Source organism: Lampetra planeri, chromosome 37, assembly GCF_965212315.1.
Source record: "Lampetra planeri chromosome 37, kcLamPlan1.2.h2, whole genome shotgun sequence".
In the NCBI taxonomy this organism is placed as follows: domain Eukaryota; kingdom Metazoa; phylum Chordata; class Hyperoartia; order Petromyzontiformes; family Petromyzontidae; genus Lampetra; species Lampetra planeri.
Genome location: NC_136143.1, coordinates 9,901,598 through 9,927,951, shown reverse-complemented (window position 1 = coordinate 9,927,951; position 26,354 = coordinate 9,901,598). Strand labels below are relative to the sequence as shown.

Genomic DNA, 26,354 nt, shown 5'->3' with positions numbered 1-26,354 from the left:
CCACCGTTGTCAACGTCACACATGCTTGTCTGTGTTGTTAGTGCATACGCGAGAAAGGGCATGAGCACAGCTCTTGCGTTTGTCACCTTCTTGTATATTTTAAGCAAATTATAATTCAGTGACCCCTGCAGCGGTTAATACAGCACGGAGTTCAAGGGAATAATTCCTTCACGTTTGCAAAAAAAGTACAGGCACGTGACGACTGGATACATTACTCCGTGATAAATACGCAGACCCAAATAGCATGGATATGCTGCATGTTCTATGTTGAATTATTTTTTTATTAAAAAATATATATTACTGGATATCCAAGTCTGAAAAATTGCAATATTATTTTTCTACTAATCACATCAGCACATACTTATGAAACACAAGTATTCTGCATTATTTCAAGGGCCTCACATTTTTTTGTAATCTCCGACCTTGCCCACACACTCTTTGGGATATTCTGATATTCGTTATCAAAATCAGCAAGGTTTATTTTTACCAGGTCGACAACGCGAAAATTATCCACACACCTGACACACAACAAACATCAAAGGATGTGGCTACTGGTCCCGTTGCCCTCTCCGATTGACCAGCGACCTCTGCACATGTTAGGTTGAAGGTAAGACCAACAACGAAGGAGTGGGAGCCCAATCAGAACACAATGGGGACAAAAGTATCGCGAACGGAGCGACACGCGGACGGATTGCGGACGGATTGTGGACGTCGCAAAATCCGTGGAGAGCCACTGGCGTTAGCACCCCGCCATGCACGCGTGTGTTCACCGTAGCTTCTTTACGACTGGAGCTGTGACTGAATTATGGTCTGTTCGCTGGGGCATCAATGCACTCATTGGAAACAGATTGCAAGCGAAATCTGTAGCCCTGAAATGTCTCTTGCCACGCCACTGCAGGCCTTCAGGGTTTCCACCAGAGCGAGCTCGAGAGAGGGTACATTTATTTTAACTCGAGTAAATGATTGCAATTTCAAGTATAATTGTAATATTGGTCGTATCATACGGTTTTTTTGCACGTACAATTCTACTACAATCCTGAACACGTTTGCAATATTTTTTTATTTAAAAAAATCCCCCCATCGCTTATTCAGACAATAAAATTAACTGAAAAAAAAATGACAGAGATACACCGAATCGCCGACCACCCGATACCACACGCTCCGCGCATTCACGTGCAGCAAGGCAAGTTCATCATCATTTATGCAACCAGTGGTGCATAGATTGTTAATTTAAGGGTTAGATTTATGCGCGGATCAGACCACGCCTTCTTTATAATTAACATAATAAACGCAACAACCACCGCGCCGCATACATTATGTTAATGCGCGTCTATGTCACGCCCACCCCGCGCCAGCTGTCAACGGCGTCTGAGGCGACGCTGCCTCTCGGCCTAGTCGCCATTTATCGCTCAGCCCTGCCTCGGTTTTGCACCGAAGTAACGCGTACACGAGAATGACAACTATTTTTCCGATATTTTTTACTTGTGTCCAAGGCTTCCCCACCCACTTTCGCGCACAAATCTCTAAAATTTAACTGCACTTAACCAAACAATAAATTTATTTGCGCCTTACCACTGCCTCGGCTGGCCATCGCGGCGGCCATGTTGAATAGTTTACATTCCTGCGTGTAATCAGCGCGAGGCTTCTTGCGATGTAAGCGCGACTCCCATTGGCCGAGCGGGGCTAATCGGCATCTGGCCGCGCGCGACGAAAGCCGCCCGCCCATTGGACGAGCCCCGGAAGCTGGGCCACGCCCCGTCAGCGCTGCGCCAATGGGAAAGCGCGAAATGGGTTTTTTGGGGGGGGAGGGAAGGGGGGGATCCGCCCACCACTCACCCCCCTCTCTCTCTTAGGACCGGCCCAGCCACGCGCGATGTAAGCGGCTCGTTGATTGGCTAGAAGCTCTTACTGGGGGGGGGGGGGTGTTACCCGGACGGTTGGTCGTCGCACGTAAGGACGACGTCGATTGGCGGAGAAGAGAGCGATCGCAGGGCGGGGGGAGGGGCAGCGAATGAAAGGCGACCGCTCATTGGCTACAGCGGCGTGGGGGGGGGGTGCTTGGTTGGTTGGTTGGGGGCGACTTTTAAAGGCGCAGTTTGAATCGAGGCAGCCAGAGGCGTGGTGTGTACAGTGGTGAGAGCGTTGTGTGTCACTGTTTTATGTAGCATTGTGTTGTGTAGCACTGTTTTGTGTTGTGTAGCACTGTGTTGTGTGTCCACTGTGTGTTGTGTCAGTGTGTTTTGTGTTGTGTGGCATTGTGTGTCACTCTTGTGTAGCACTGTGTTTTGTGTGTCACTGTTTTGTGTGTTACTGTGTTGTGTGCCACTGTGTTATGTAGCACTGTGTGTTGTGTCACTGTGTTTTGTGTAGCACTGTGTTTTGTGTCACTGCGTGCTTTATGCCTTTGTATGTTGAACTTCTTTCGCACCGTACGTAAGCCATCCGTGGAAAGACACAACGGGGGAGGGTGCATACTTGCAACTGCATCGTCCCAATGAAACCAATCACAACCTGGCAATTCAAAGAAAACTGTGTTCTTGTTTGCATTCAATGGTAACGCAGTACTGTATTAAGAATGCTCTCCCCCCCCCTTCCTCCCGTGACAACTGCACTGCTACAAATGCCCCCCCCCCCCTCCTCCTCCACTCTTCCTCTCCTCGTCCTAGGCGAAAGAATATGTCTAAAAGCAGAAGGCGGAGGTGGAAGGCCGAGCACGCCCGCGGAAGGCCGCTGGGACGAGCCACGACCAGGCGGCTACGTGAGACCCCGGCCCTCAGGTAACGGGGCAGCCTCCTTCATACTGGGACACATTTCGGGTACCTTGAACTTCTCCGGTGCTAAGGTGCACGTGTTTTTGTTTGCATTTGACTGCAAGTATTGTGGTTAATGTAAACATGATTCCTTGCAAAAGGTGTCAGTTTTGTTGCCAGAAAGAAGGCGAAAACCCCTATTAGTATATTTTGCTACTGGCAAAGGAGGTCCCATGATGTATCTGCTCACCCCGAGCTCTCATTACTCTGGCAGTGCGTTGTCTTTGAACTGTGCGCCTTTTGGCGTCATCTGGGCGAACACCATACGAGACTAGGCTCTAAAGAAATCTGTCTCTGGTGTGGACCAATCAGTTTCAAGCACAATGCATACATTATCAGAGTATTGTTTTTTGTTTGCATTTGACTGAAAGTATTGTGGTTAATGTTAACATGATTCCTTGCAAAAGGTGTCAGTTTTGTTGCCAAAAAAAAGGGGAAAACCCTATTAGTGCACGTTTTTGTTTTGTTTCTCATTCATCGTTTTTTCCCGTCATGGAGAGAGGTTTTCTTTGGGGGTTGGATCGCGCGGAATGTAAATGTGTCGTGAAACCCGTCACCAGCCGAAACGGCCAATTAGTAAAGTTTGTCACGGAAACAGAACGTGGCAATTCGTTGCTAGTACAGCACACCGGTGTGTTGGAGAGTAAACAACAACCACAACGTTTACCATGCGAGTACGACGTTTTGCCAGCAGTTACAACGAGCATCATCAGGCGACAGCCAGATAAATCGTAATTAATTAATTTATTTTTGACAACTCCGTCCCACCGCGCACATAAACGCCGCGACCCGCCTGGCACGGATCATTCTGTTGTCGTGTCGTGTCCAAGCGCAGCAGCAGCAGCGAGGACGAATGCGCACAAGAGCTGAACAAGCGAATGCACTCCATGCTCGGGTATGGGTAGGCTCATAATTCTTATCCAAAGCTGCTCAAACTGCCTACAACGACTTAAGTCCTTTATTTGTCACCACGGTATGCATAATACGGTGAAACTGCTCTCTTATCTCCATTATTATTTGTGACTTAACAATGTCTGCAGCCAGGATCAATCGGTGACGATCCTATTACCTGCAGATATTTAACAGATGAGATGCGTTGCACCATTAATTCCTCCTGTTTGATTATAATACTTCTCTTGTTCGTATGCATCTGTGCAGATCGCTTTTTTTATGCAGTTAAGCCATCGTCCCCACATACTGCTCGTATCAATGCGGATAAGAGGAGCGGCGACCCACGACTCTGTAGAGTAACATTGGTATAAACGCTTGTTACAATATGAACAGCGCATTGAAAAGGCGTACTATTTTATGTACTGTTTACAAAGTGTGTTCACAAATCCACACTGAGAAACACGATGATTGACAGGGGTGTAAATAATATTTCCGATTGTGTTTGCCTTGCGCGTGGCACTGGCCCCAGGTCCCTAGAGTGTGACGGCAGGGCCCATGTGGAGGGAGAGCCGTGCCAGGGAGGCGCTGTGTCAGGGCTGTCTCGTGCCGTCCGCTCGCTGGTGGGCACCGTGTCTCACGTCTACCACTGGTGCAGCAGCGGCATCTTGCAGGTGATTGAGCGGGGCGTCTGCTATTTATTTGCACAACGAATAGAGCGCTGGGCAGACGTGAAGCCGCAAACTGCTCTCAGAATGTGTGAAAGGAACGCTTCGCTGTGCTGGAGAAGGGAGCGGATGTACGTGTGGTTAAGGATACATCGCCGTCGTGAAAAGACTGGGATTTAAATCCGAAGTCGTGTGCTTTTATCAGAAGTTTCCCTTCCCCCACCGCCAGTGCAATGTAAGCATGTGTTGCTTATATCAGAACTGTTTATATGAGGTGCGTTAATTTCAGGCTTTTGCTCTATCAAGGATGTTCGTTTGTGGCATCTTGCAGGTGAATAAGCAGTATTTGATGTGTATCTTTCTTTTACCAGCTAAGGGCCACCTGCGCTATGTAGCTCTTTTTCAGAAGCGACCTTGCCAAAAATGATTGCTTGACGAAGTGGCTTATCACGTGAAAATGTATCGCGGCCAAATAACTCCGAACTCGTGATGTCGATTCTAAATTGGCGGAGGGATAAAGCGGAAGACCCGGAGCACATAACGTGGCATGTGCCCCATATATTGTTGGATCTCAAAGGCATGAGCAGGGGTGAGAATGGGTAATGCGGAGCTGGATGACCACCTTGCATAGGACAGATGCCATGGTGATGAGATGTAAACTACCTCGCTTGGTATACGGGGCGGTCGTGGGTTCGATCCCAACCCTGACGCCTGTGTATTTGGAGTTTACATGCTCTTCTCGTGTTCGTGTGGATTTTTCTCAGTGTCCTCCTGGTTTTTCCCTCTACATTTTAGCAACGTGTGTTTTTAGGGTATTTGGCTGCGATCAATTTCCACGTGATAAGCCACTTTGTTGAGTGATCCTCTGTGGCCAGGTCGTTTCTGAAAATAGCTATGTAGCTCAGTGGGCCTTACCCGTGAAATACAAAATAGTTTTAGTTTACATAAGCTTCAGGGGTACGTTGAGGGCAGTAAAACAAAATTCAAAAATCAATTGTTCTATGCTCTTGCATCTACACGTTCTGCCTTTTACCAACCCGCACTGGCTAGCCTTTACCAAAGTATGATCAAATACCCACTCCCCATCCATCCTGTTGCTGTACGAAAGAATAAGAACTGTTGGCCCATCCATATCCCTGTTGCTGTAATGGCAAACAACGCGTTTCACATTTGTTATTTTACATGTTTGACAGGTGTAGGGGTGTTTTTTACAGTGGTCGGTGCAGGGAGACTGTTTGTCGTGTCTTTGCGTGCGAGTGATGTCATGTCGACGTCAATCGGGGAGCTGAACACCTGCGTTGTGCCCTCCGTGCATGACAGGGAGTGGTGCTGGCCAAAGACTGGCTCACGCCAGAGCTCGCCTACCGGAGGGATTTTCAGCAGACGCTGCGGCGCCTGACGAGCCTGGAGGCCGAACTGCAGGCTCTGAAGCGCATCACTCGAGTGAGCCCAACTGCATACAACAAACAAAGATTCCCCCGTGTCGCCTTAACTAGACTGTTGGCGCAAGTGCTGTTAGCGAGTAGCACCTATGAAGGCAGGCACGGCACACGAGGGGGTGGGTGACCAACACCACGCCCGGCCGCCTTTGTCTCTTCAGTGGCGATGTTTACACACCGCACCAGGTACTCATTTGAGTCGACCATGACTGGTTGAGATAATCGTCACTGGTGTTGGCCATGAGCGGGAATCGAACTTGGTTAGCCAGGTTCGTAGCGCAGTCTGCTAAGCACGACACTCCTGCTCCCGATAAGACACGCACGCATGCCGGTGTATAAGCAAGAAGTGGACTAGCAGAGTGCTGTCCGTTATTATTTTCAACAACGCTGGGTGTGGAGTGGGGCGCACTTCTTTAACCCAGCACGTTAGAGGTGAGGCTGTGAAGGTGGCCAAGAGGTGTGAAGTACAGCAGGCACTTTGTGAGATATTCCTTCTCTACCCACGTAAAAACAGATACTCCATAATAATGAAAAAAAGGTTTCCGTAGATATAACACTCCTTAACCGAACATCTCAATAAAAGTCTTGGCTTAGTGAGGCTTTCCAGGATAAATTGCATGTATATGCTTGTTTTGCATTCATAATTGTAGTGGCCCAGTAGATTCTTGAGTTTACTGCAGGCGCCCCCCCCCCCCTCTCTGCCGTTTAAGCAACGCTACGCGTTTAGTTTGAAGACAAAATGAATTATGCATAAAGTTGGGTGAATTGTGCAGCCATTGGTATATATGTCGTATGATGTGCATGACGTCTCGAATTGTATTGCACGTTCATATAAAGTGTGCAATTTCCCATTTTCTATTTGCACAGAACAAAAACAATCTCGGCACTTGTCGCTAACATTGACTTGTAACAGAAACGTAAGCAGTCAAGAGGAATAATTTTTGAAGACGAGAACTTGCAACGATGGGAGAATGTGGTGTCGAATATTTAATTTGACTCGCAGTTTGTGACAGTATTTACATTGTGGTGCCTTCAATGACATTCAATGTTCATCAAGTCTGTCGAGAGCTAACTGGCCCTGACCCGCAGGATGGTACGCACCAGGCCTGCGAGGGCCTGTGCCCCAAGTGCGCAGGCGTGTGCGTGCCGTGCCCGCCGCCTGTCTGCGCTGTTCCACCCCTCGTCTCGTCCTCTCCACCTCCGCAAGTCCCTCCTCCGCCTCCTCCGCCTCCACCTCCTCCGCCTCCTCCTCCACCTCCGCTGCCTCCACCCCCTACAGCTAAGCCCAAGCTCGTGCTGAAGAGGAAGGCGGCCGTGCAGGCACGTTCCATGGGGGGGGGGGGGAAGAGGACCTTGCGAGCCTCGCTGTCTAGCCATTGCTTAGTCAGCTTACGTGCTGTATGTTGAACTTCTTCTAAGCAACCGTGCTAATGGGGGATGCTAACCTGGGTTGGTAAAGAGGGGGTGCCAGGGCTGGTTAGGATATCGCTCGTCACTGATGCTAATCATAGCTGGATATCGCTAGGAATTTAGCTGGGGGGGGGGGGGGTGGTCACTGAATTCATAGCTTGGTGTGCACAAACCACCGCACCACCACCGCTGCACTCTTAACAGGAGTCCATCGTTGTGTTCGTGGAGCGTGTACCGCGATTTTTTAAAATTTAAATCCCCTTGCGTGCGCGTTTGTCTGCGTAGCAGCCAACCCAGAGGGACTGCACGCCGGTGGTAACCGTGAAAGATCTTCTGCGGGTGAAGCTGCGCAAAACCTCCACCGAGGTTGAGGATGAGAAGCGGGTAAGAGGCGGCGTTCACGACTCGGGTGTTGTTCAACATTGTAATTGAACCGCGTCCGAATTGTCACTTCCATGTATCATTCCATTTTTAAGCCACGATGTGATTGCCACTTAAATTGTTATTCGCTTTCACAGCGTGGAACAGAAGTGTAAGCACATCGGTCGTGTGGCAATGCTCTGATACAAACCATTTAAATGTATTCTGATGCTCACGATGTACGTGTCGCACTGTGTGCATAACAACGAATCCTTTTCAATTCCTATGAATTGTCATTTTTTTAAATAGTCCAATAGGCGTTGTGCATGATTAGAGGTCGTTGCATCAGTCCATTGTACAGTACTGTGTTTCTATGCTCTCACATCTATGCTGCCTGTCTTCATCCAACCCATACCGACCAGCGTGATGACGTGTCCTTAAATAACCCCCACGGCTGACACCACGTGGGGGAGTCCCTCGTCCAGCCGTGGATTAACAAAGGGCTGTATTTCACTCATTTGTATACATTTGTCAGGGATGTCCGGGGAAGGATCCCCACCAAAAGGAAGGGGGAGTGGGACGGTGACAGGGGAAGGGGGAGGAGCAGGTGAGGAGATATAAGAGAGAACGGGTGGGAAAAAGGGGGAGAATTGGCAGGAAACGTATCGAGAAGGCTGGGGATGAGTGTGAACTGGGGGAAGCAATAAAAGACGAACACCCTGTAACCTTGTGTCGGCTCTCCTTGACACATTCATGCCACCGTAGATTATACCGATTGGCGCCACTGCAGATCCTAGATATGTTACCCACCGCTGTTGAATGAGCATGCACCAGTGGAAGAAAAGGGGAAGGAATTGAGACCCTGATTGGTGAACCCCGGTCATTGTGACAACTCCAGAATCGGAATCTTTATTTAGGCTGCAGCAGGGGGAGGTAATCCGATGCACTATAAAGCTCTTTTTCACAGATGTCCAGTATGGGTGGGGTCAGCAAAGTTACAACAGCAAACGAAACAAAAACACGATAGGAGTACAAAATAGAGAAAATGTTGAGCGAGTCACTTAATATAAATACATATTTTAACTTGTTTTTATCAAGATTGGGCAAGGTAGCAAAAAAACAACAACAAAAAACAGTCCCAGACCACACCAAGATACTGGACATCTGTGGAAAACAAAGAGCTTTAATGCTCATCGGATTCCCTCCCAGTACAAATAAATATTCCGATTCTGATAACGCACACAGTAGTCATCCCTCGATGAAACGGCGTGGGCTCGCGGGCTCGTGCGAGGGCGCGAATCGTGGCACCGGCGCACACCGAGGTTCTGCGCGTGCTCTGTTGCCCCCTCCCCCACCTCCCCGGGGTAGGATGCGAGCGAGTGGAAGAAGGCGCTCGTCACCGTGAGGGACCTGCAGGCTGTGAGCCTGCGGCGCACCGTGTCCGAGTCGTGCGCGCAATCGATGCTCTCTCCAAGGAGTTGCCGGTGAGCCGGGTCCTCGCGTGCGCGCCTCCTTCACGCTCTGTCCTCGTGCTCGCACCGGCAGGCTGCTCTTTGTAGTGAAATGTTTCCGCGCTCGTCCCCCGATCAGGATGGACAAAAATAATGCCCCGCTCTTGTGCAATTCAACTTTCGTGTTCAGTCCTAATTGCGCGTGTATTTAAGCCGCAGCGATCTGTCATAGACCACCACAGTTGTGCTGATTGGGGAGGGATCTGTGTTTTTAAAGCTTTTGCTCATGATAACCTTTAGCAACAAATATATTTAAAATGTTTTTTACGTTCAGTGTTTTTTGTTTTCTTTATGACCAGTCTTGCCCTAACTTCTATTTGGTTATTTTTTTCAATCTGATTTATACGTCATCGTTGTACGCGTGTGTTTATGTTATTATCATTGTGGTGACCCAAGTTACTTGCGAATGAGACCGTCTGTCCTCGAGTTCTCAACTGGTTCAACAAAATTGCCTTCAACTGGGCTTGCGTCTGCTCTGTTGTTAGTCGATAATAGACAAGTCTTTGTTTATCGTGTTATGTATTTTTAACGCCATGTACTATTTCTTCACGTTGTAGGCAAACGCCAAACAAAACGCCGTACAACTTACGGGGACTTCTCAAACGTGTGGACATAATCAGGTGAGATCTTTCCTTCACATTTGCTGCATACAAAGTTGCAGTTTGTGTGGTCCTTCCCCACACCTCCGATTAGCACGGTTGGATATGTACGGTGCGAAAGAAGTTCTCTACATACATACGTCCATAGATCTTTGTGTACGAGACGTACTATTTGTTGTGTTTGACGTGCAGGAGCCCTGGAGGCACCCCCATGTATGACAAGGAGAACCGGGAGACCGGAACGGGCCTCACCCCGGTCATGACGCAAGCTTTACGCAAGAAGTTTAAGGTAATTCTAGATTTGAAGCTTTCGTGACTGCAAGGATTCATACTCTTAGGTTTTTTCGGTAAAGTCACGTAGGTAAAAAATAATAATAATGAAATAAAAATAAATCGCGACGTTTCGGAGGCAACACAAGTCTCCGTCTTCAGGTGGGACCGTCACAGCTAAATTTACTGTATCAAGTGGAAAGAAATCCAAAAGACGAGATCTTAAATACTAGTTAAGGGGAGGGGGGAGGGGCTTGTCTAAATGTGTCAATCAGGGACTGGGAGGGTGGGGGGGGGGTAATAGAGCGTCACAAAGAGTTCTCGCTCGCACAAATTGCACGATAAATTTACTCTGCACATCTTTGTGTTATTTGTGAATTCAAATGGTGGGTTTCACGGCTTGGTTATAGCCCATCGTTGTGAAAAGAACGTGTTCATTTGAAATGCACATTAATTTGAAATGTATTATTTCGTGGGAATTTTATGTTATTCATAGAATACATCTGCCTGGGGATGTTTACGAAACACTTTCTGTTGAGTGTTTAATGCGAGGGAGGCCATGATATTTTGGTGCAGACGGTGTGATCCATCAAGCTTAAATGATCATCCACCAACTTGTGAATTGCACCCTTTAGACTTTTCAGCATCTCTACCTCTTCTCTCTTTTTTAACATGGTTTACTTGAGGGGAGAAAAAATGGGTTTGTAGCTTAGCCACCTGGGGATAATGAGCCAATCCATGTTGTACAAGATCACCGTTGCCAGGCAGATGGTCGCCTTGCTTTAACGGAGTCTTGGCCACTTCACAGTCGCTGCACCCGGATCGCAGCCCCTCGCCTGCCGGGAAGTATTCCCCCAACAACAGCTTTGAAGACCTCATGCAGTAGGGGACCACCTTGCGCCGCGGCTCACGGCGCCGGCAGGACATCGGTGCCGCCACGCGCGCACGCGCACGGACGGAAGACGCCAAGTTTTGAAACGCTTTCGACATCCACAGCGGACGAGTTCTCTCTTGTGTTCAGTGTCTTTGCTAAACGTGGACACTGGCCCTCGTCATGGGAATGTGGAATTTCCAGCAGCGGCAGATAATTTTATTTTTCATGGTTGAGCTATTCGTGTTGATGGACAGCAATACATTGCTTTTGGTTGTTCTGGAATGCTGCTGTCCATTTTCTTCGTCCCATACGCTGCGTACGCTCCGCTTTGCACATTGTGTCAATCTACAGCCCCCTCCAGTGTAAGACACGTGGACCACGACTGCATCGGCCACTTGCTGCACGCCAGCGTCCGAGCGCAGTGAAAACGAGCAGAGCTTTAGGCATGTGGGTTCTGTGGAGGATCGCTGCCATAGATGCGGGCAAAACCTCTCCCGGCGGCAACGTCTTGGCCGTGGCCTATTCGCCAAGGTGCTGCAGCACAAAGTGAGAGTGTTTTAATTAAGTAACATTTTACCACTCCACTGAATGGAGTGTTCATGCTCGGCGCTGGAATGGGAACAATTCCAGTGGGATATAGCTACATAAATGGTTGCATTTTTGTCTACTAATACAGCGAATGTTTACTTTCCATTTCTGATGTTGTCTATGTTATGCACAATTCTATATGGTTGTATTGGTATTGTGTTGAATGCATTTGTACTAACACCGGTCAAGCCATACTACTTTTTTTCTACTAATTATAATCGTGTATCATGTGCCCAGGTCTGTAAAATGATAACTTTTGTTTATCCACCTTGAAGTCTGGGTCCCTTTCCTCTCGGCGACCTAAACCCATCGGGTTTATGTCACTCGTGGTCACGCTGCTCGGTGAACTGGGCATTTAGGTCAATTTCTCTCCAGGTGTTATCATCGAGCATGGGTCCTGGGACCCCCCCCCACCCACCCACACGATCAACCCGCATTGGACAGCGTGGTGATGTTACCATCAAGCAATCTGCATGGCAGACATGGCGTGGGGCTCTTAATTATTTTAGAATATTCGAAAATGTAAATGAATGGGAGAGGGTTTCAATCGATCATTTAAACAATGCACCCCCCTCCCCCCCCCACGCTTGGGGAGTCGCTGATAAAAGCTTCGTCGCCAACTGCGTGAACGGTGTTTTTACTGCAGTTTGTCGGAAGATTTACGGGTAAACTAATGTAATGTCTTGTGATGACCATTATTTTAGTTCTTATGGTCTTCCCCCAACGCCCATCGTGCATCCCAAGATATCGATCCCCTCGATTAAGTCTTATTAGGTCGAGCGACTGGTGGGCAAAACTTTGAATTTTTACCTTTGTCCTAAATATCATGACGGCTGTCAGCGGTTTGTGGACACCTGGTTACTGTGGTTGGGGTTTTTTTTTTGTTTTTGCACGAAGAAAAAGTGCTCTGTTGCTGGTTAGCAGACGCTTTCGTGGTCATTTAACAATCGGGTATCCGCTGCAGCTCATTACCAAAACGGTCTTTAATGCTTGTAACAAATAAACGTTTTTTTTTGCTTACACCTTGTGAGTTTAATTAATTTTCACTTGTAAACACAGTGCTGTACGTGTAGTGTTGTTCCATTGTTATTTATTGACAATTGCATTACCATGATGTGCAGATTGTGTGTAGCTTCCACACTTAGGTTTATTTAAAACATAAATGAATATGCAAATGGCGAAAAAAAACATGTTACGGGTCTCAAAATTGTGGGGTCACAAGACATCCGCGCCACCCTGTAGTGACATTTTTTATTCCTGAACATGCAACTTCATAGCTGTCAAAGCCTTATCAGTGCCCTACCTTGTTAGAGACCAACTCAGACCTTATCGGTCACCACGTGCCCCCTTATACATCTCAACGTTTATCCTACAAAGTCCCATCACAAGGAGAGAAACACATTTAGTTTTCATCTTCTTGGTTCTTTCGGTAAAGTCACGTAGAAGGGGAATAATTAAAAAATAAACCAATAAAATAAAGATTCTCACGTTTCCGACAGCTCTGTTTCTTCACCTGAGGACGGCTGCTTGCGTTGTGGCCGAAACGTAGTGAGAATTTATCTTGTGTTTTATTTTAATAATTTTATGTTTTATAATTTTTTGGTTTTATTTTTATTATGTTTTTATTTTATTATGTTTAATTTTTATTATGTTATTATGTTTTATTTGTTTATTTCCCTTCTACGTGACTTTACCGAAAAAACCAAGAAGATCAATCCCTGCAGTCACGAAAGCTTTAAATCGACATTTAGTTTTGCCCATATGGAAACGGGCTGTACGCCGTATGGACCTGAAAACTCACATGTTCTGCGTACAAGAATACCACCGAGGTTAAACCATGGGTTGACACGATTATCCAACCGAGATCCCGTGACGTCATGTCACCGAGACCGCGTGACGTCATGTCACCGAGACCCCGTGACGTCACCCACGGCGGGTCGGCGGCCTGGAACGTGGTAATTCCCATCGCGAAGCCTCCCTCTGTAATCGCCTGCGTCGATATCAGCATCATCGATAACATCATCATCGATATCATCAAAAATATCATCATCAGCCTCCTCGTTAAAGGCGGTGAGTTGGCGCAAAGCACCGCAGCCGAACACTATGTACAGTGCAGCGTCGCACTGTACTCCGGTACAGTGCGACTATCGCACTGCGCAGCGCGATAGTTGCACTGTACTCGCATACAGTGCGCATGGGTACAGTGCGCCGCTGTACTGTATTCGCGTACAGTTCCGCGCCGCACTACGCGTGCAGTGCACTGTACTACGCGTACAGTGCAACTATCGCGCTGTGGGTGGGGGTACAGTGCGATAGTTGCACTGTATCGCCTGTACAGTGCAATGATCGCACTACGGGGGGTGGTGGTACAGTGCGCCTCGTACAGTGTGAATGTGAACTCTGCGCAGTTGAAGCCGCGGCGTGCGAAGTGCAGCGGCCTTAACCCGGCGTCGTTGCCAGCACCCCCCCACGCCTAAGGATGTACTCGGTCCCGCCATGCGAACGTGGACATTCACACCACCAACGTTAGCAACAACAGCAGCAGCAGCTTTATAGGGGGCACGATAACCAGGAGATGGAGCAGCGCTGAGGTGGATTGGGAGGAATTCATCCAGCAGTGGATGATGATGATGGTGGTGATGGAGAGTCATACTCGCACAAACTTTGGTTATTTCTCGATTTAAAGCTTTCGTGACTGCAGGGATTCATCTTCTTGGTTCTTTCGGTAAAGTCACGTAGAATGGAAATAATAAAATAAAACATAAAATAATTCTCACGACGTTTCGGCCACAACGCAAGCAGCCGTCCTCAGGTGAAGACCAGGTCTGTCGGGGAGACAGACCTGGTCTTCACCTGAGGACGGCTGCTTGGTTATTTCGGTAAAGTCAAAATAAATCACGACGTTTCGATCGCAACACAAGCAATCATCATCAACACCACCTGATGACGATTGCTTGTGTTGCAATCGAAACGTCGTGATTTAATGTAATTTATTTATTGACTTTACCGAAAGAACCAAAGAGTATGGATCACTGCAATCACGAAAACTTCAAATCTAGATTAGTCATCCACACGTTGTGCTTTAGCCAGGAAAGATTGAGATTAAATCCTGGCTCCTGAATGTGTCAGCTGGTTGGTTACGAACCTGGCTCTCCGGAGTTCTTCAATCACTCCTGTTCTCACGGCTAACATCAGTGGCGAATGATATCTGAACCGGTCCTGGGCCCCCTTTATTATACCTGGCACCAACCCGTGAAATCGCGTCAGAAAACCCGCCACCACCGACACGGCGTGGTTCGGTTTTCATCCAGCAGCGGATCGAAAACGGGATTTTTTTTGTGTTATTGGTACTTTGTCATAAGCATAATGTCATCGATGGAAGTGTAATAGGGTAATAATAGCAATACTGTGCTTTGTCCACGATAACCTTACTGAGTCTTAATTTATTTTTTGTACCATTCATTCATGTTCAGTAACGCGTCATTGTAATTACAAAGTAGCCGTCCATAAATGACGTCACGCACCTAGGGGGGGGGGGGGAGTCAGACATTTGTGACGATGGGGGGGGGGGGGTTGAGAAATATGACGTCACATCAAAATGCGCAACTTTAAATAAATATAGACAACACGTTCTAATTAATTAAATATACTTTTTAATAAATGTTTTCTCCTACAACATCAGAGTGCAGCGCCACATTAAATACGCACTACAATGACAATAGTTTCATTTAAGCATGTTTTATTTTCAAAATGGAAATATGTTTTTTTGGGGGGGCAGAGCTTTGTGACGTCATATTTGAGGGGGGGGTCTGACTTTTTGTGACGCCGTGTGACGAGGGGGTGGGGTCAAAAATCGTCCAAAAACGCGTGGCGTCATTTATGGACGGCCCCAAAAGTCAAATGTCTCCCTGCAAGTATTTGGGGGGCGGTGCCTCGTCTCTTGGAGGCCCCTGAGCCCAAAGTGGCCGGTGGAAATTCCACACGGGAATGTGGAAGAAGACATCGCGTTGTACAGTACTGTGCTGCCACGTCTATGTTCCCATTCATCATCCTGCATTGACCATCGTGGTCGAATTTAAGGTCAAACAATCCACACGACCCACACCGCTTGGGGTGGCCCCCATACAGTGGCGGATTTCCACAGGGCTGTAGATGTAAAATATTTTATATGAGAAACGACGTGCATGTATACGTTTCTATTTTGTATGTGGAAAAAACTAGACAAATGGGGCTTCCCTGGATGGAGAACCTCAGTGTTATTACCATGATGCTTATTACATTGTGCTACCGGTTCTATGGTCTTATTACAGGCAACGTGGGGCTGGCTGCAGCATTGTAAACAGTGAGGGTCACGTGAGCGAATTCATGTCGCCACAGCTCACGATGCATCCCCCGTCGCTCGAGTCTCTGCTCGCCGCGGCGGGCGCCGACGACGCCGGCGACGAGGTTTGCGTCATCGGGGTGTGCGGCCTCGCCTCCCCCTCGCGCACCAACTACGGCCACACAATCGTCAACATCCTCACCGACCGCCTCGTCTTCCCCGCGTGGCACGACTCCGCCGCCGCCGGCGTCGCCGCGCCGGTGGAGGCGCACTACGACCGGGAGAACCGCACCGTCTACCTCGTGGTGTCGTCCGCCAGCCCCGCCGGGCTCCTGCGCGCCAGCGTCACCGCCGGGGACCGGCACGCCGAGACGCACGCGGCTTGGCGCCGCGCCGAGAAGCAGCATTGCCTGGCCATGCTGTTCGTGCTGTCGGTGAGCCACGTGGTGCTGCTGCAGCACCCGACCTGCACCTTCGACATCACCTACGACCGCCTCTTCCGTGGCCTCGACCAGCTCCGGCAGAAGCTGCAGCCGCAACTCAGGGCGCTGCTGCAGGTACGGGGACGGCAACGCCGTGTCACGGGGGGCACGGGGTCACCCACCACGGCATGCAATCGTGGGTCCCTCACTTCATTGTCTGGCCTGGTTCTTACACTCTGACGTCTCGTTGTCAATTTTTTGCGTTTTAACGATAAAGAAACGAGATGTTGATCAACAAAAAACAACAACGTACAGCTATTTAAAAAATGTAAGATCTAAATGACAAATCTTATGATATGATCTATGAACATTGCAGGAGTCGCTGATAGGCCTACAGAGTGACGTCCACGGTTTAGGTCCATAAACAACCGAGCGCTACGTGGCAAATCATTTTTTTCTTAACTCTTAAGAAACAAGAATTCCTACTGCAGTGCAACAAAGACCGCACGCGTGGTCACAATGTCGCCTCCCGCTCTCCCACACTCAGGACTGCCCGGTGGGTAAGGAGTGGCAGCTGAACTGCCGGCCCTGCCCTCCGCGCCTCCTCTTCATCTTCCAGCTCAACGGGGCGCTGCGAGCCTCGGATGCCGGGCTGTGGCGCGAGGGCGACTCCCCCGCCGCCGCCGCCGCCGGCGCTGCGACCAAACTCAAGCGCCACTCGCCCAAGCGGCGCCTGCAGCACGCGCTCGAGGATCAGATCTACCACGTGTTCCGCAAGAGCCGCTTGCTCACCAACCAGAGCGTGAACTGCCTCTTCACCGTGCCGGCCAACCAGGCCTTCGTGTACGTGATGGCCGAGCCGCCCGACGACCCCGTTGGCTCGCTCATCCGTTGCCTCCGCAGCAACTGCAGCCTCAAGGAGGGCGATGGCCAAACCGCCGGACCACGAAGGTGTGGTGCTGCGACGGTCGTGGTGGTGGTGTGGTATTTGGGTATATCATATCACACTCCACCCCCCTCCACTCCCCCATTGGTGATGGGGCAGTTGCGAAGAGAGTGGAGAAATGTCCATACCTGGGCAGTGTGCTTATGACCGGCTCCGGTTTGGCAGCGGAGGTCTCGCTCCGAATCAGTCGAGTGGCATTGTCTTTTCATCAGCTGCGTAACGTTGCGCGGAAACTACTTGGCTTGACGCTCCATAAAATGCTCCAGGTCTTTGCAGCCACAGTTATGCCCACTCTTCTCTACGCTTGCTAAACGTGGACCCCTTTAAAGGAACATCTGTGCCGTTTTGAAACATTCAGGCTGGCCTGCCTATGATCCATCCTGGGTTTAACCAGAATGGATTGTGTGAGGAGCTCACAGATCCTTGAAAGAGTTGAACATAGTTCCATCAGTGAGCTTCTCCGGCAGGTATGACTGCGTTGGTTGGGTCATGTATCCCGCATGCCCAGCCACCGCATGCCCAAGCAGCTGATGACATTCGTGATGACATTGGTGGTGGTTTATTGGTAAGAGTGGTGATGATAATCCCGGTGGTAGGGATAGAAGTAGCGGCGGTGTCCTTACGATGTGGTGGTGGTGTGATGATAATGGCGGCGATGGTAATGGCGGTCGTGATGAAGATGGCATCGGTGGCGAGGGTGGCCTTGGCACTCGGTAAAATGTCGGTGCCGGAATCCCTGCTTCACCAAGTGTAACACCGACACCCCGGCGCACGGCCCCGCGCCCTTCACAGGTACCAGCTGATGCGGCGTTCTGCGCGGCCGTCGGCGCTGCCCCCTGCCCCGCCCCCGCCGCTGGAGTCCCAGTCGAGCGGCTCCCTCCCGGCCGACCCCACGCTGCGCGAGTTTGTGTGGCAGCACGCCGAGCTGGTGTTCGCGCGCCGCGGATTTGACGACAGCGTCGGCCGCAACCCGCAGCCCGCGCACTTCGAGCTGCCCACGCTCGCCAACTGGGCCGTGGTGGCCGGGCGGCTGAGCGGCGCGCTGCTCGGCACGGCGAGCGGCGGGTGGGGGGACGTCGCCGAGGTCTCGGACGGAGAGGACGACGACGAGGATGAGGACGACGAGGAGGAGGACGGTGGCGGCGGCGACGACGGTGTGGATGGGAAGACGCCGGCTGATCCAGTCAGCGTCCATGCCAAGGTCTGCCCCTCGTTCCGCTAGACTCACGGGCGTATTGTAGTTCGAGGGCGGCCCATGCTATGGATGGCGTGAATCTTCCTCTTGTGTTGGCCATGTCAAGGGGTCGGCAACGCACGGCTACGGAGCCGCATGCTTCAGGACCGCTTCGTGACGTTATTAAGCACTCCCATCTCGTATGCACCACACGCAACAGTAACGACAGAAGTTAAATGTCTCCCTGCTCAAAGGTATTTTAAAGTCATATTCAACCCCTGGGAAGGGAAAAAGGTTTCCCCACACACGGAATAGCCGCTCTCTTCCACTGCCGCCCGCGGTCCCACGTGTTAACAGCACCCCCCCCCGTGGCAACACCGGCACAGGTTCAGAGTCAGCTGAAGTGCTTGGAGGGCTTCCTGGACGCCGACACTCGCTTCTCCGAGAGCCGCTGCCAGAAGGCGCTGCCGCTGGCGCACAGCGCGTACCAGGCGGGCCTGCCGCACCACTACACGAGCGCCTACCACCGGAGTCAGCTCGCGCACGCACTCTCCATCTACAGGTGCGCGCGCCAGGAAGTTGCACAGCGGATCCGACGTAGTGCACCTCCGCCACTGTGGAATGCTACAAAGAGCCTGGCAATGCCACGGAGGCGAGGTGTTAACTACCTCACCTGGTATGCAGGTGGTCATGGGTTCGATCCCTACCCGACGCCTGCTGTATATTTAGAGTCTGCGTGTCTCTCTGTCATCATCATCATCATCACGGTGGCTAGGAGATGTTAACTACCTCACCTGGTATGCAGGTGGGCATGGGTTCGATCCCGACCCTGCCGCCTGCTGTATATTTGGGGTTTGCGTGTCTCTCTGTCATCATCATCATGATGGCTAGGAGATGTTAACTACCTCGCCTGGTATGCAGGTGGCCATGGGTTCGATCCCGACCCTGCCGCCTGCTGTATATTTGGGGTTTGCGTGTTCTCGCCGTGATCTTGTGAATTTTTCTCCAGGTCCTCCGATTTTTCTCTCCACATTTAGAAGGAACATCACGCGTTTTAGAGGGTTATTTGGCTGCTGTAAATTTCGACGCGATAACCCACTTGGTTGAGCTATTATTTATGAATGCCAGTTCCCTTCGGAAAAATAATTACATAGCTGAGTGGGTCTTACCTGGTAAAATAAAAAATAAACATTGTTTTACAGAAATAGATATTGAAGATGAGGGTTCAAACATGAGGTGCGTGTTGTCATCTGTGTGTCTGTTCTTTGCAGGCAGCATGCTCGTGGGCCGGCCTACCAGGCATACCTCCTCAAGCTGCAGGAGGACTGCCACAGCTTCTGGCAGGCCGGCCACCAGCTGTGTGAGGAGAGAAGCCTCACGGACCAGCACTGCATCCACAAGTACCACCTGCTGCCCAAAGCGGGTAATGGACTCGCGCACACGCGGTGACACGCGCACACACAAAGACAAAGATCCCCCGTATAGCCTGTAACTGACTGTAGGGGCAAGTGCTGTTAGCGAGCACCTACAAAGGCTTGGCACAGCACACGACGGCGTGGCTAGCCAGCACCAAGCCCGGCCGCTTTTGTTTCTGCCCTCGTTGTCTTCCCCCCGTGTGTCCTGTCGCCTGCTGACGCGCTTACTGCCGCACACTGTAGTTACCACTTTCAGTCAGCAGCCAGCGCTATTACTCTACGTATGTATATGTATGTATATGCATTTGCTTGTGTATATGTATATGCATGTGTGTGTGTATTTATGTGTATGTATGTATATATATGTGTGTGTATATGCGTGTGTAGGTATATGCATGTGTGTGTGTATATGCATGTGTGTGTGTATGTATGTGTGTGCGTTCAGGAGAGCTTGCAGACCCAGACCAAGTGCCACCAGTTGTCCCCCATTGCAGCCGTTCCCGCGCCACCAGCACCTGCAACTGCGGCTCTCACCAGGGCACTCGCGAGGACCCCTTCACCCTGCGCGCTGCCAACTTCACCTTCTTCGAGGCACGTGTTGGGTGTGGAGTGGGCCGGCTGAAGGTTCTTCGCTTTCGATATGTTGGCTGTATTGGCGGTACACCGGTGCAGCATAACACACCGGTCCTCACAAAACAGTCTGAGAGCAAAACTTTAATCGGCAAGTCTGTTTTTTCAGTCTTTAATTGACCCTGTCGCCAAGTTCGACGCGATTCGAAGGTTTCTTCAGTCTACGGAGACTTGCAAAAATCAAAGCTGTCTCGGGCACGAGTCAAAACACGGAGCCAGCCAATCGTCAACAGGGCTGGGTGCTGCTATTCGGCAACAGACTGTGAAGCTTCGTGTTTGGTCTTCCGACCGCTTCGACATCACGAGAACTGATTTTGACGCACCACCACCACCCCGCAGGTGTAGCGCAAATACGTTCGAATGGCAGCAGTGGCGGCGTAATGTCAGTGGTGTGGTGTCAGTGGCATGGTGTCAGTGGCGTGGTGTCAGTGGCGTGGTGTCAGTGGCGTGGTGTCAGTGGTGTGGTGTCAGTGGCGTGGTGTCAGTGGTGTGGTGTCAGTGGTGTGGTGTCAGTGGTGTGGTGTCAGTGGTGTGGTGTCAGTGGCGTGGTGTCAGTGGCGTGGTGTCAGTGGCGTGGTGTCAGTGGCGTGGTGTCAGTGGCGTGGTGTCAGTGGCGTGGTGTCAGTGGCGTGGTGTCAGTGGCGTGGTGTCAGTGGCGTGGTGTCAGTGGCGTGGTGTCAGTGGCGTGGTGTCAGTGGCGTGGTGTCAGTGGCGTGGTGTCAGTGGCGTGGTGTCAGTGGCGTGGTGTCAGTGGCGTGGTGTGGTTCACGTGAGCAGTGTTGCAAGGAGTGAAATGGGGGCCCCCTTTCTGGCACCTGGACCCCTCTGTCCCAGTGTACAATTAAACTATTTTTTATTTGACCAGGTAAGGCCCACAGCTCGTTTTCAGAATCGACGTGGCCACAAATAATAGCTCAACGAAGTGGCTCATCATGTGGACATTTATAGCAGCCAAACACTGCAAATGCCATGTTTTGAAATGTGGAGGGGAAAAACAGGAGGATCCGGAGGAAAATCCACTTGCTAGCTACATCGCTGGTACGTAGGGCGTGGAGCATTCCAGAGGTGTTGAGAATCCCGTGTGATGAACTTTAGCAACTTTTTGTGCAGCCAGATTCTCAAGTGTGGTGAGTTTGATGGTTGAAACTTGCTCACAAAACACGATCACGTTAAAAGCAATGTTTCCCATTTTGGAAACGTTCTAGGTGTGAGATAAAAAAAAAATGTTGCTTTAATCGACAAACGTTTCAGAGTGTTTAAAAGGCGTGGCGCCAGTTTGGATCGGGTCACTGTGCTCATCTGCTCTTCCCCCGCGAATCACCCCGTGCAGATGATGGAGGACAAATACTGCGGCAAGCTGGAACACTTTGCCTTCCCCACGTTCGAGCGCGACGCGGGAGTCAGCCGCAAGAACTCGCTCGATGCCAACGCGGCCCCAGCTCCCGTGCCCACAGAGGACGCCCTCTACAAAGACGCCCCCGAAGCCACGGGTGGCACCGAGTGCAGCCCGGACCTCCCGCACGGCCTGGGCCAGGCGGCCGGCACGCCCGCGGGGCTGCTCGCCGAGCCGCAGGCCGGCACCGCCGCCGCGGCCGGCCCGGCGCGGTCGCAGCCCGGGCTGGGCCACGTCCACTCCCAGCCACCCGCCGCCACCTCCCAACCGGCGCATGCGCACTCCCAGCCGGCGCCGGCCACGCACGGGGACCAGAACGACGCTCGCCCCTGCCGCGCCCGCTCCCAGTCCGGACCGACGCCCCACGACGAGGGTGGGGAGCTCGAGCCCGGAGAGAGGCCGGCAGCCAACCTGGAGGAGAAGTCCCCGCTTCAGGATGACCAGGACCGACAGCAGCAGCAGCAGCAGCAGCCGCTGGGGGGAATGGTGCACCTGGGAGGGGTGGTGGCGGGACGGCTGCCCTCCTTCTCGTCGTGGTCGCTGGTGCGGCTGGGACCCGCCAAGGCCTACGTACCCTCGCAGGGGCTCGCCGACATGCCGGGGTTCGTGCCGGGGACCCACTTCCTGATGCCGTGGGACGTGCCGCTGTCCAGCACGCGGCGCTCCAACGAAGGCAAGTCAACTGAGTTGTGAATGGTGTTTTATATCACCAGGTAAGGCCCCCGTTGAGCCCTGCGCAACGCTCGTTGGAGGAGGGGAAAAGACGCTGTAACTTTCCGATCGGCATCTTTGCTTCTGCGCCAAGATGTTAACTACCTCGCCTGGTACGCAGGAGGTCATGGATTCGATCACGACCCTGACACCTGTATATTTGGAGTCTGCATGTTCTCTCCCCGTGGTTGCATATATTTTTCTCCCAGGTCCTCCGGTTGTGTCCCCTCCAAATGTAGAATAAAAATCACGTGTTTAGAGTTTTTGGCTGCTGTAAATTACCACGTAAAAAGCCACTTAGTTCAGCTATCATTTGTGGCCAGGTCGCTTCTGAAAAAGAGCTACGCTGTTCAGCAGCGGGCCCTTACCTGGTGAAATACAAAATAGTTCATAGTTTTGTGCATCCCCTCGTTATTCGTGCTGCAGGAGAGGAGGAGGAGGCGTGGCCAGCGATCCGCACGGAGGGAGCGGAGCGTGCGGAGGGGGAGTCCTGGAGGGGGTTTGCCCCAACGCGTACCTGGAGACGCGGGGACAACACTGCCAGGTGTGGAACCTCCCTTTGGTCTCAGCACAGGAATGTGGGGCAAGTGCTGTTAGCGAGTAGCACCTATGAAGGCCGGCACGGCGCACGAGGGGGTGGGTGGCCAACACCACGCCCAGCCGCATTTGTCTCCCCCGTGGTGATGTTTACACACTGCACCAGGTACTCATTTGAGGCTGAGTCCACCTAGGGGAGGCGCAGGACCAGTTCAGATAATTGTCACTGGTGATGGCCGTGAACGGGAATCGAACTCGGGTCGCCGGGTTTGTAGCGCAGTGCGCTAGCCGCTACACTCCCGCTCAATCAAAGTGATCCCTTCCCCCTTTTAACCCACTCCACCAAATCACCCAGAAAGCACCCCAGCTTGTCAGATGTCGGACGCAAAGTGGAGTTGAGCCGGGACAGTGCGAGGCCGTACGAATCACGCAGTGCAATTATAATTATTAATATTATTATTAATCATCATTATTGATATTAATTCCCGCGCCTCTCAATTGGCACGGTTGGCTACGTGCGGTGCAAAAAGCAGTTCGACATTCACACGTGTACCCCAAGTTGCGGCAGAATCGCCACTCGCTTGCCCGTCGCCGCTTTCCGCCAGGGCGTACGTCGGCTACGAGTATGAGGACTCGCGGGGCCGGCGCTTCATGTGCTCTGCGCCGGAGAAAGTGATGAAGGTGGCGCCGGGCAGCGGCTACCGCGACTTTGCGAGCCGCGCGCTCGCGGCCGACATGCCGCTCTACGTGGCCGCCTCGGGGCAGAGCCGCGGGCCCAAGCCTGCGCTCGCTCAGCTCATGCGCCTCTACGTCGTGGTGCCCGACGCGTCCGTGCGCCTGCTGCTCGCACCGCAGGTACTGTGTGACCGCTGGTGCCCGCCCGCCCGCTCGCGTGTGTGTGTGTGTGCTTACACGCACTCTTGCAGGCATCGTGCCCAGCGGTGCGAGTGCGCCCGCTCACACCGACACGTGGTGCAACTTTGCACACACATCGGCTCCCACGTCGTGCGAGTTGGATCAAGTACGGCTCTACAACACTCGCGCACGCACTCGTGTGCCCAGTCATGCTCGCACATGTACTCATGCACGCATTTACGGTGTGAAAAAAGTTCTACATACATAAGTCATTTCTTTAGAGCTGCTTTTTGTGTTTGGTTTGTCCTTCCCTGCACCTTCGAGTACCAAGGTTGGCTACGTACGGTGCGAAGGAAGTTCAACAAACAAACATACACACACACCATAACGTTAATTAATTCGTGTCGCCACCATCGCAATTTAAATTTTTACATCGGGAGAAAATCCAAAATGGCCAGTGCTGCTGCGCTGTGCAACTTATTCCACCGCGTGTCCTCCCCCCGCGCCCGTCAGGTGCAGCCCGGCTCGGCGCCGTGCCCGATCTTCGTTCCGGAGCAGCGCGAGGTGACGCTGCCCACGGACGGCCTGTGGGTGCTTCGCCTGCCCATGGCGTACGGCAGCGAGCGCGGCCCCTGCCTGCCGCCGCGTGACACGCAGGGCCTGTCCGCCTACCGCCTCCTACGTGGCGTGCTCCGGGTGGAGACTTAGGGTGGAACAAAATCGTTCGAGGGGAGTGCCATGCACAGCAAGAGAACGGGGCAGGCAGCGGGCGCCGCTGGCGCCGCTGGCACGGCGGTGCCGCGCCAACTGCACCATCTCGACGGCAGCGTCTCGCTCTGCGGGTCATGTGACTTGTTAATCAACATTCTGGCCGCACGCTGCAGGTCACGTGACCAGCATCCACTGGTTTTGCACTGCAGCCGCACTCGTCGCACCGATGACGACGACGATGATGATGAAGCGCTTGTGTGGAGCAGTGCCCAAGATGAAACATTTTGGCGGGGGCTCCTGGCGTGGTGACTATTCGATCATTTTTCACCAGGATGGTTTGTGCAGGAAGGCTGGGAGCATAGGCATGAAATAGATTGTGATGCAAAGCCCTCCGCTGCCAACAACATTACCTCCTCTGCACCCTCCCTCCTCCACAGCAGCCTATTTAAAGCCTATTTTACATAATAGGTTTTTTTGGGTTAGATCCCGTAAATAGAAATGTGTCGTTAAATCCGCCAGCACCCGACACAGCCAACTAGTAAGGGTTGTCACGTAAACAGAACGTGCCAATTCGTCACTCGTACAGCACACCGGGTTGTGTGTTGGAGAGAAAATCCACAACATTTACAATCTGACTACGACGTTTCGCCTGTAATTATGACGAGCTTCATCAGACGGATGTGATGACGTCACTTGTGAACCCTTAAGGTCAGGAGGGGGGGATTAATTAATGCATATAAATTACAATGGGTTATCCATTGCCGGTTGGGTTATTCATATGGTTATCAACGTACATTATTGGATGCACATTATGCATGCCGATTGTTCTTGTACCTACACACTTATATTTACGCGATCTAACCCAAATAACCTATATTATGGATGATATTGGTTGCAAAAGCCTACTTCGTGTTCAAATAAAAAGCCTTTTATAGTGGTCACCCATGCAAGCACTATTCAAATGAAAAAAATCTGCTTAATTTTTTTTATCAGAGGAGTCAAATCTGAGAAATGACAACAACAAAAAAGCCGTCTTAACGGAATAAAAAAAACGGGGCAGGTCATAAAAACGACACGTGTGTGGCCGCATTGCGGGCGATTCGGTGAAAGGCGACGCAAGCTCCGAATAGCTTCACTGTATCAATAATTTCTTCGTCGGTGTTTAATCTTTCATTATGAGAAAGGACCTGCTCATGTAAATAAACACCCCCCTTGCATTAGCCACTGTAATTTAATGTGAATTGTGTGGTGTACAATGGTGTTTGTGGAAAATGTGATCGGCGTGTGAGTGCGAGTGTATACAAGCGTTGATTGCATTGGGTACAAGTGGCTATAAAATGCATTGTGGTTTTGTAACAATAAATGTCATGTCCTATCTCGGTTATTTCTTGGATTATCACATTTCCTTCACAGACCCATTGCACACGTTACAAGTGGTCAGTGTGTCTTTCGAGACGGATGCAAATCCAAGCCGTGCAATGTAACTGCTTTTTGTGTTTAGCTGGTCCGCACCTCCGATGCACGTCATTGGCTACGTCTGGTGCGAGTGGAGTTCACAAGCATAGATCTAACCCATGAACACTTGACTCTTACAGTTTTTCTCAATCGTGCAAAACAAGAACAGTTCATCTGGAAAAAATAGGTGAACCTAGCAAAGTTGTACGGTACTCTGCTCAAGAAAGTCGCCATGACATAATTACAGATACAGGTTCACACAACATCGAGGTTAACCAAGGCTTGCAGTAGGTACCGTAACATTTCTCAGTTTATATGCAGCCTTTGAGGAGACGGGTTATTTGACAAACAAATAAAACTTGGCTCA

General features: G+C 51.1%; 2 protein-coding genes across 3 annotated transcripts; both read left to right on the top strand.

Moving 5' to 3' along the window:
- Positions 1–2,082: 2,082 nt before the first annotated feature.
- PRR11 (proline rich 11) lies at positions 2,083–12,437 on the top strand. Its single transcript, XM_078612076.1, has 10 exons — positions 2,083–2,133; positions 2,667–2,777; positions 4,231–4,372; positions 5,687–5,809; positions 6,895–7,125; positions 7,501–7,599; positions 8,944–9,059; positions 9,644–9,706; positions 9,878–9,974; positions 10,764–12,437. Exons 2-10 carry the CDS (start codon positions 2,677–2,679, stop codon positions 10,839–10,841), a joined length of 1,050 nt encoding a protein of 349 aa, XP_078468202.1. The 5' UTR covers positions 2,083–2,133; positions 2,667–2,676; the 3' UTR covers positions 10,842–12,437.
- Positions 12,438–13,278: 841 nt separating this feature from the next.
- Positions 13,279–25,916, top strand: SMG8 (SMG8 nonsense mediated mRNA decay factor). 2 transcript variants are annotated; one of them, XM_078612066.1, is made up of 11 exons: positions 13,279–13,487; positions 15,795–16,295; positions 16,708–17,111; positions 17,899–18,307; positions 18,667–18,842; positions 19,552–19,703; positions 20,141–20,286; positions 21,656–22,391; positions 22,856–22,973; positions 23,572–23,821; positions 24,335–25,916. In XM_078612066.1, the coding sequence occupies exons 2-11, from the start codon at positions 15,801–15,803 to the stop codon at positions 24,527–24,529; spliced, it is 3,081 nt and encodes a 1,026-aa protein (XP_078468192.1). In that variant the 5' UTR covers positions 13,279–13,487; positions 15,795–15,800; the 3' UTR covers positions 24,530–25,916. The 2 variants fall into 2 exon arrangements, with proteins under 2 accessions (XP_078468192.1, XP_078468191.1); XM_078612065.1 differs by having other exon boundaries at positions 15,728–16,295.
- The last annotated feature ends 438 nt before the right edge of the window (positions 25,917–26,354 follow it).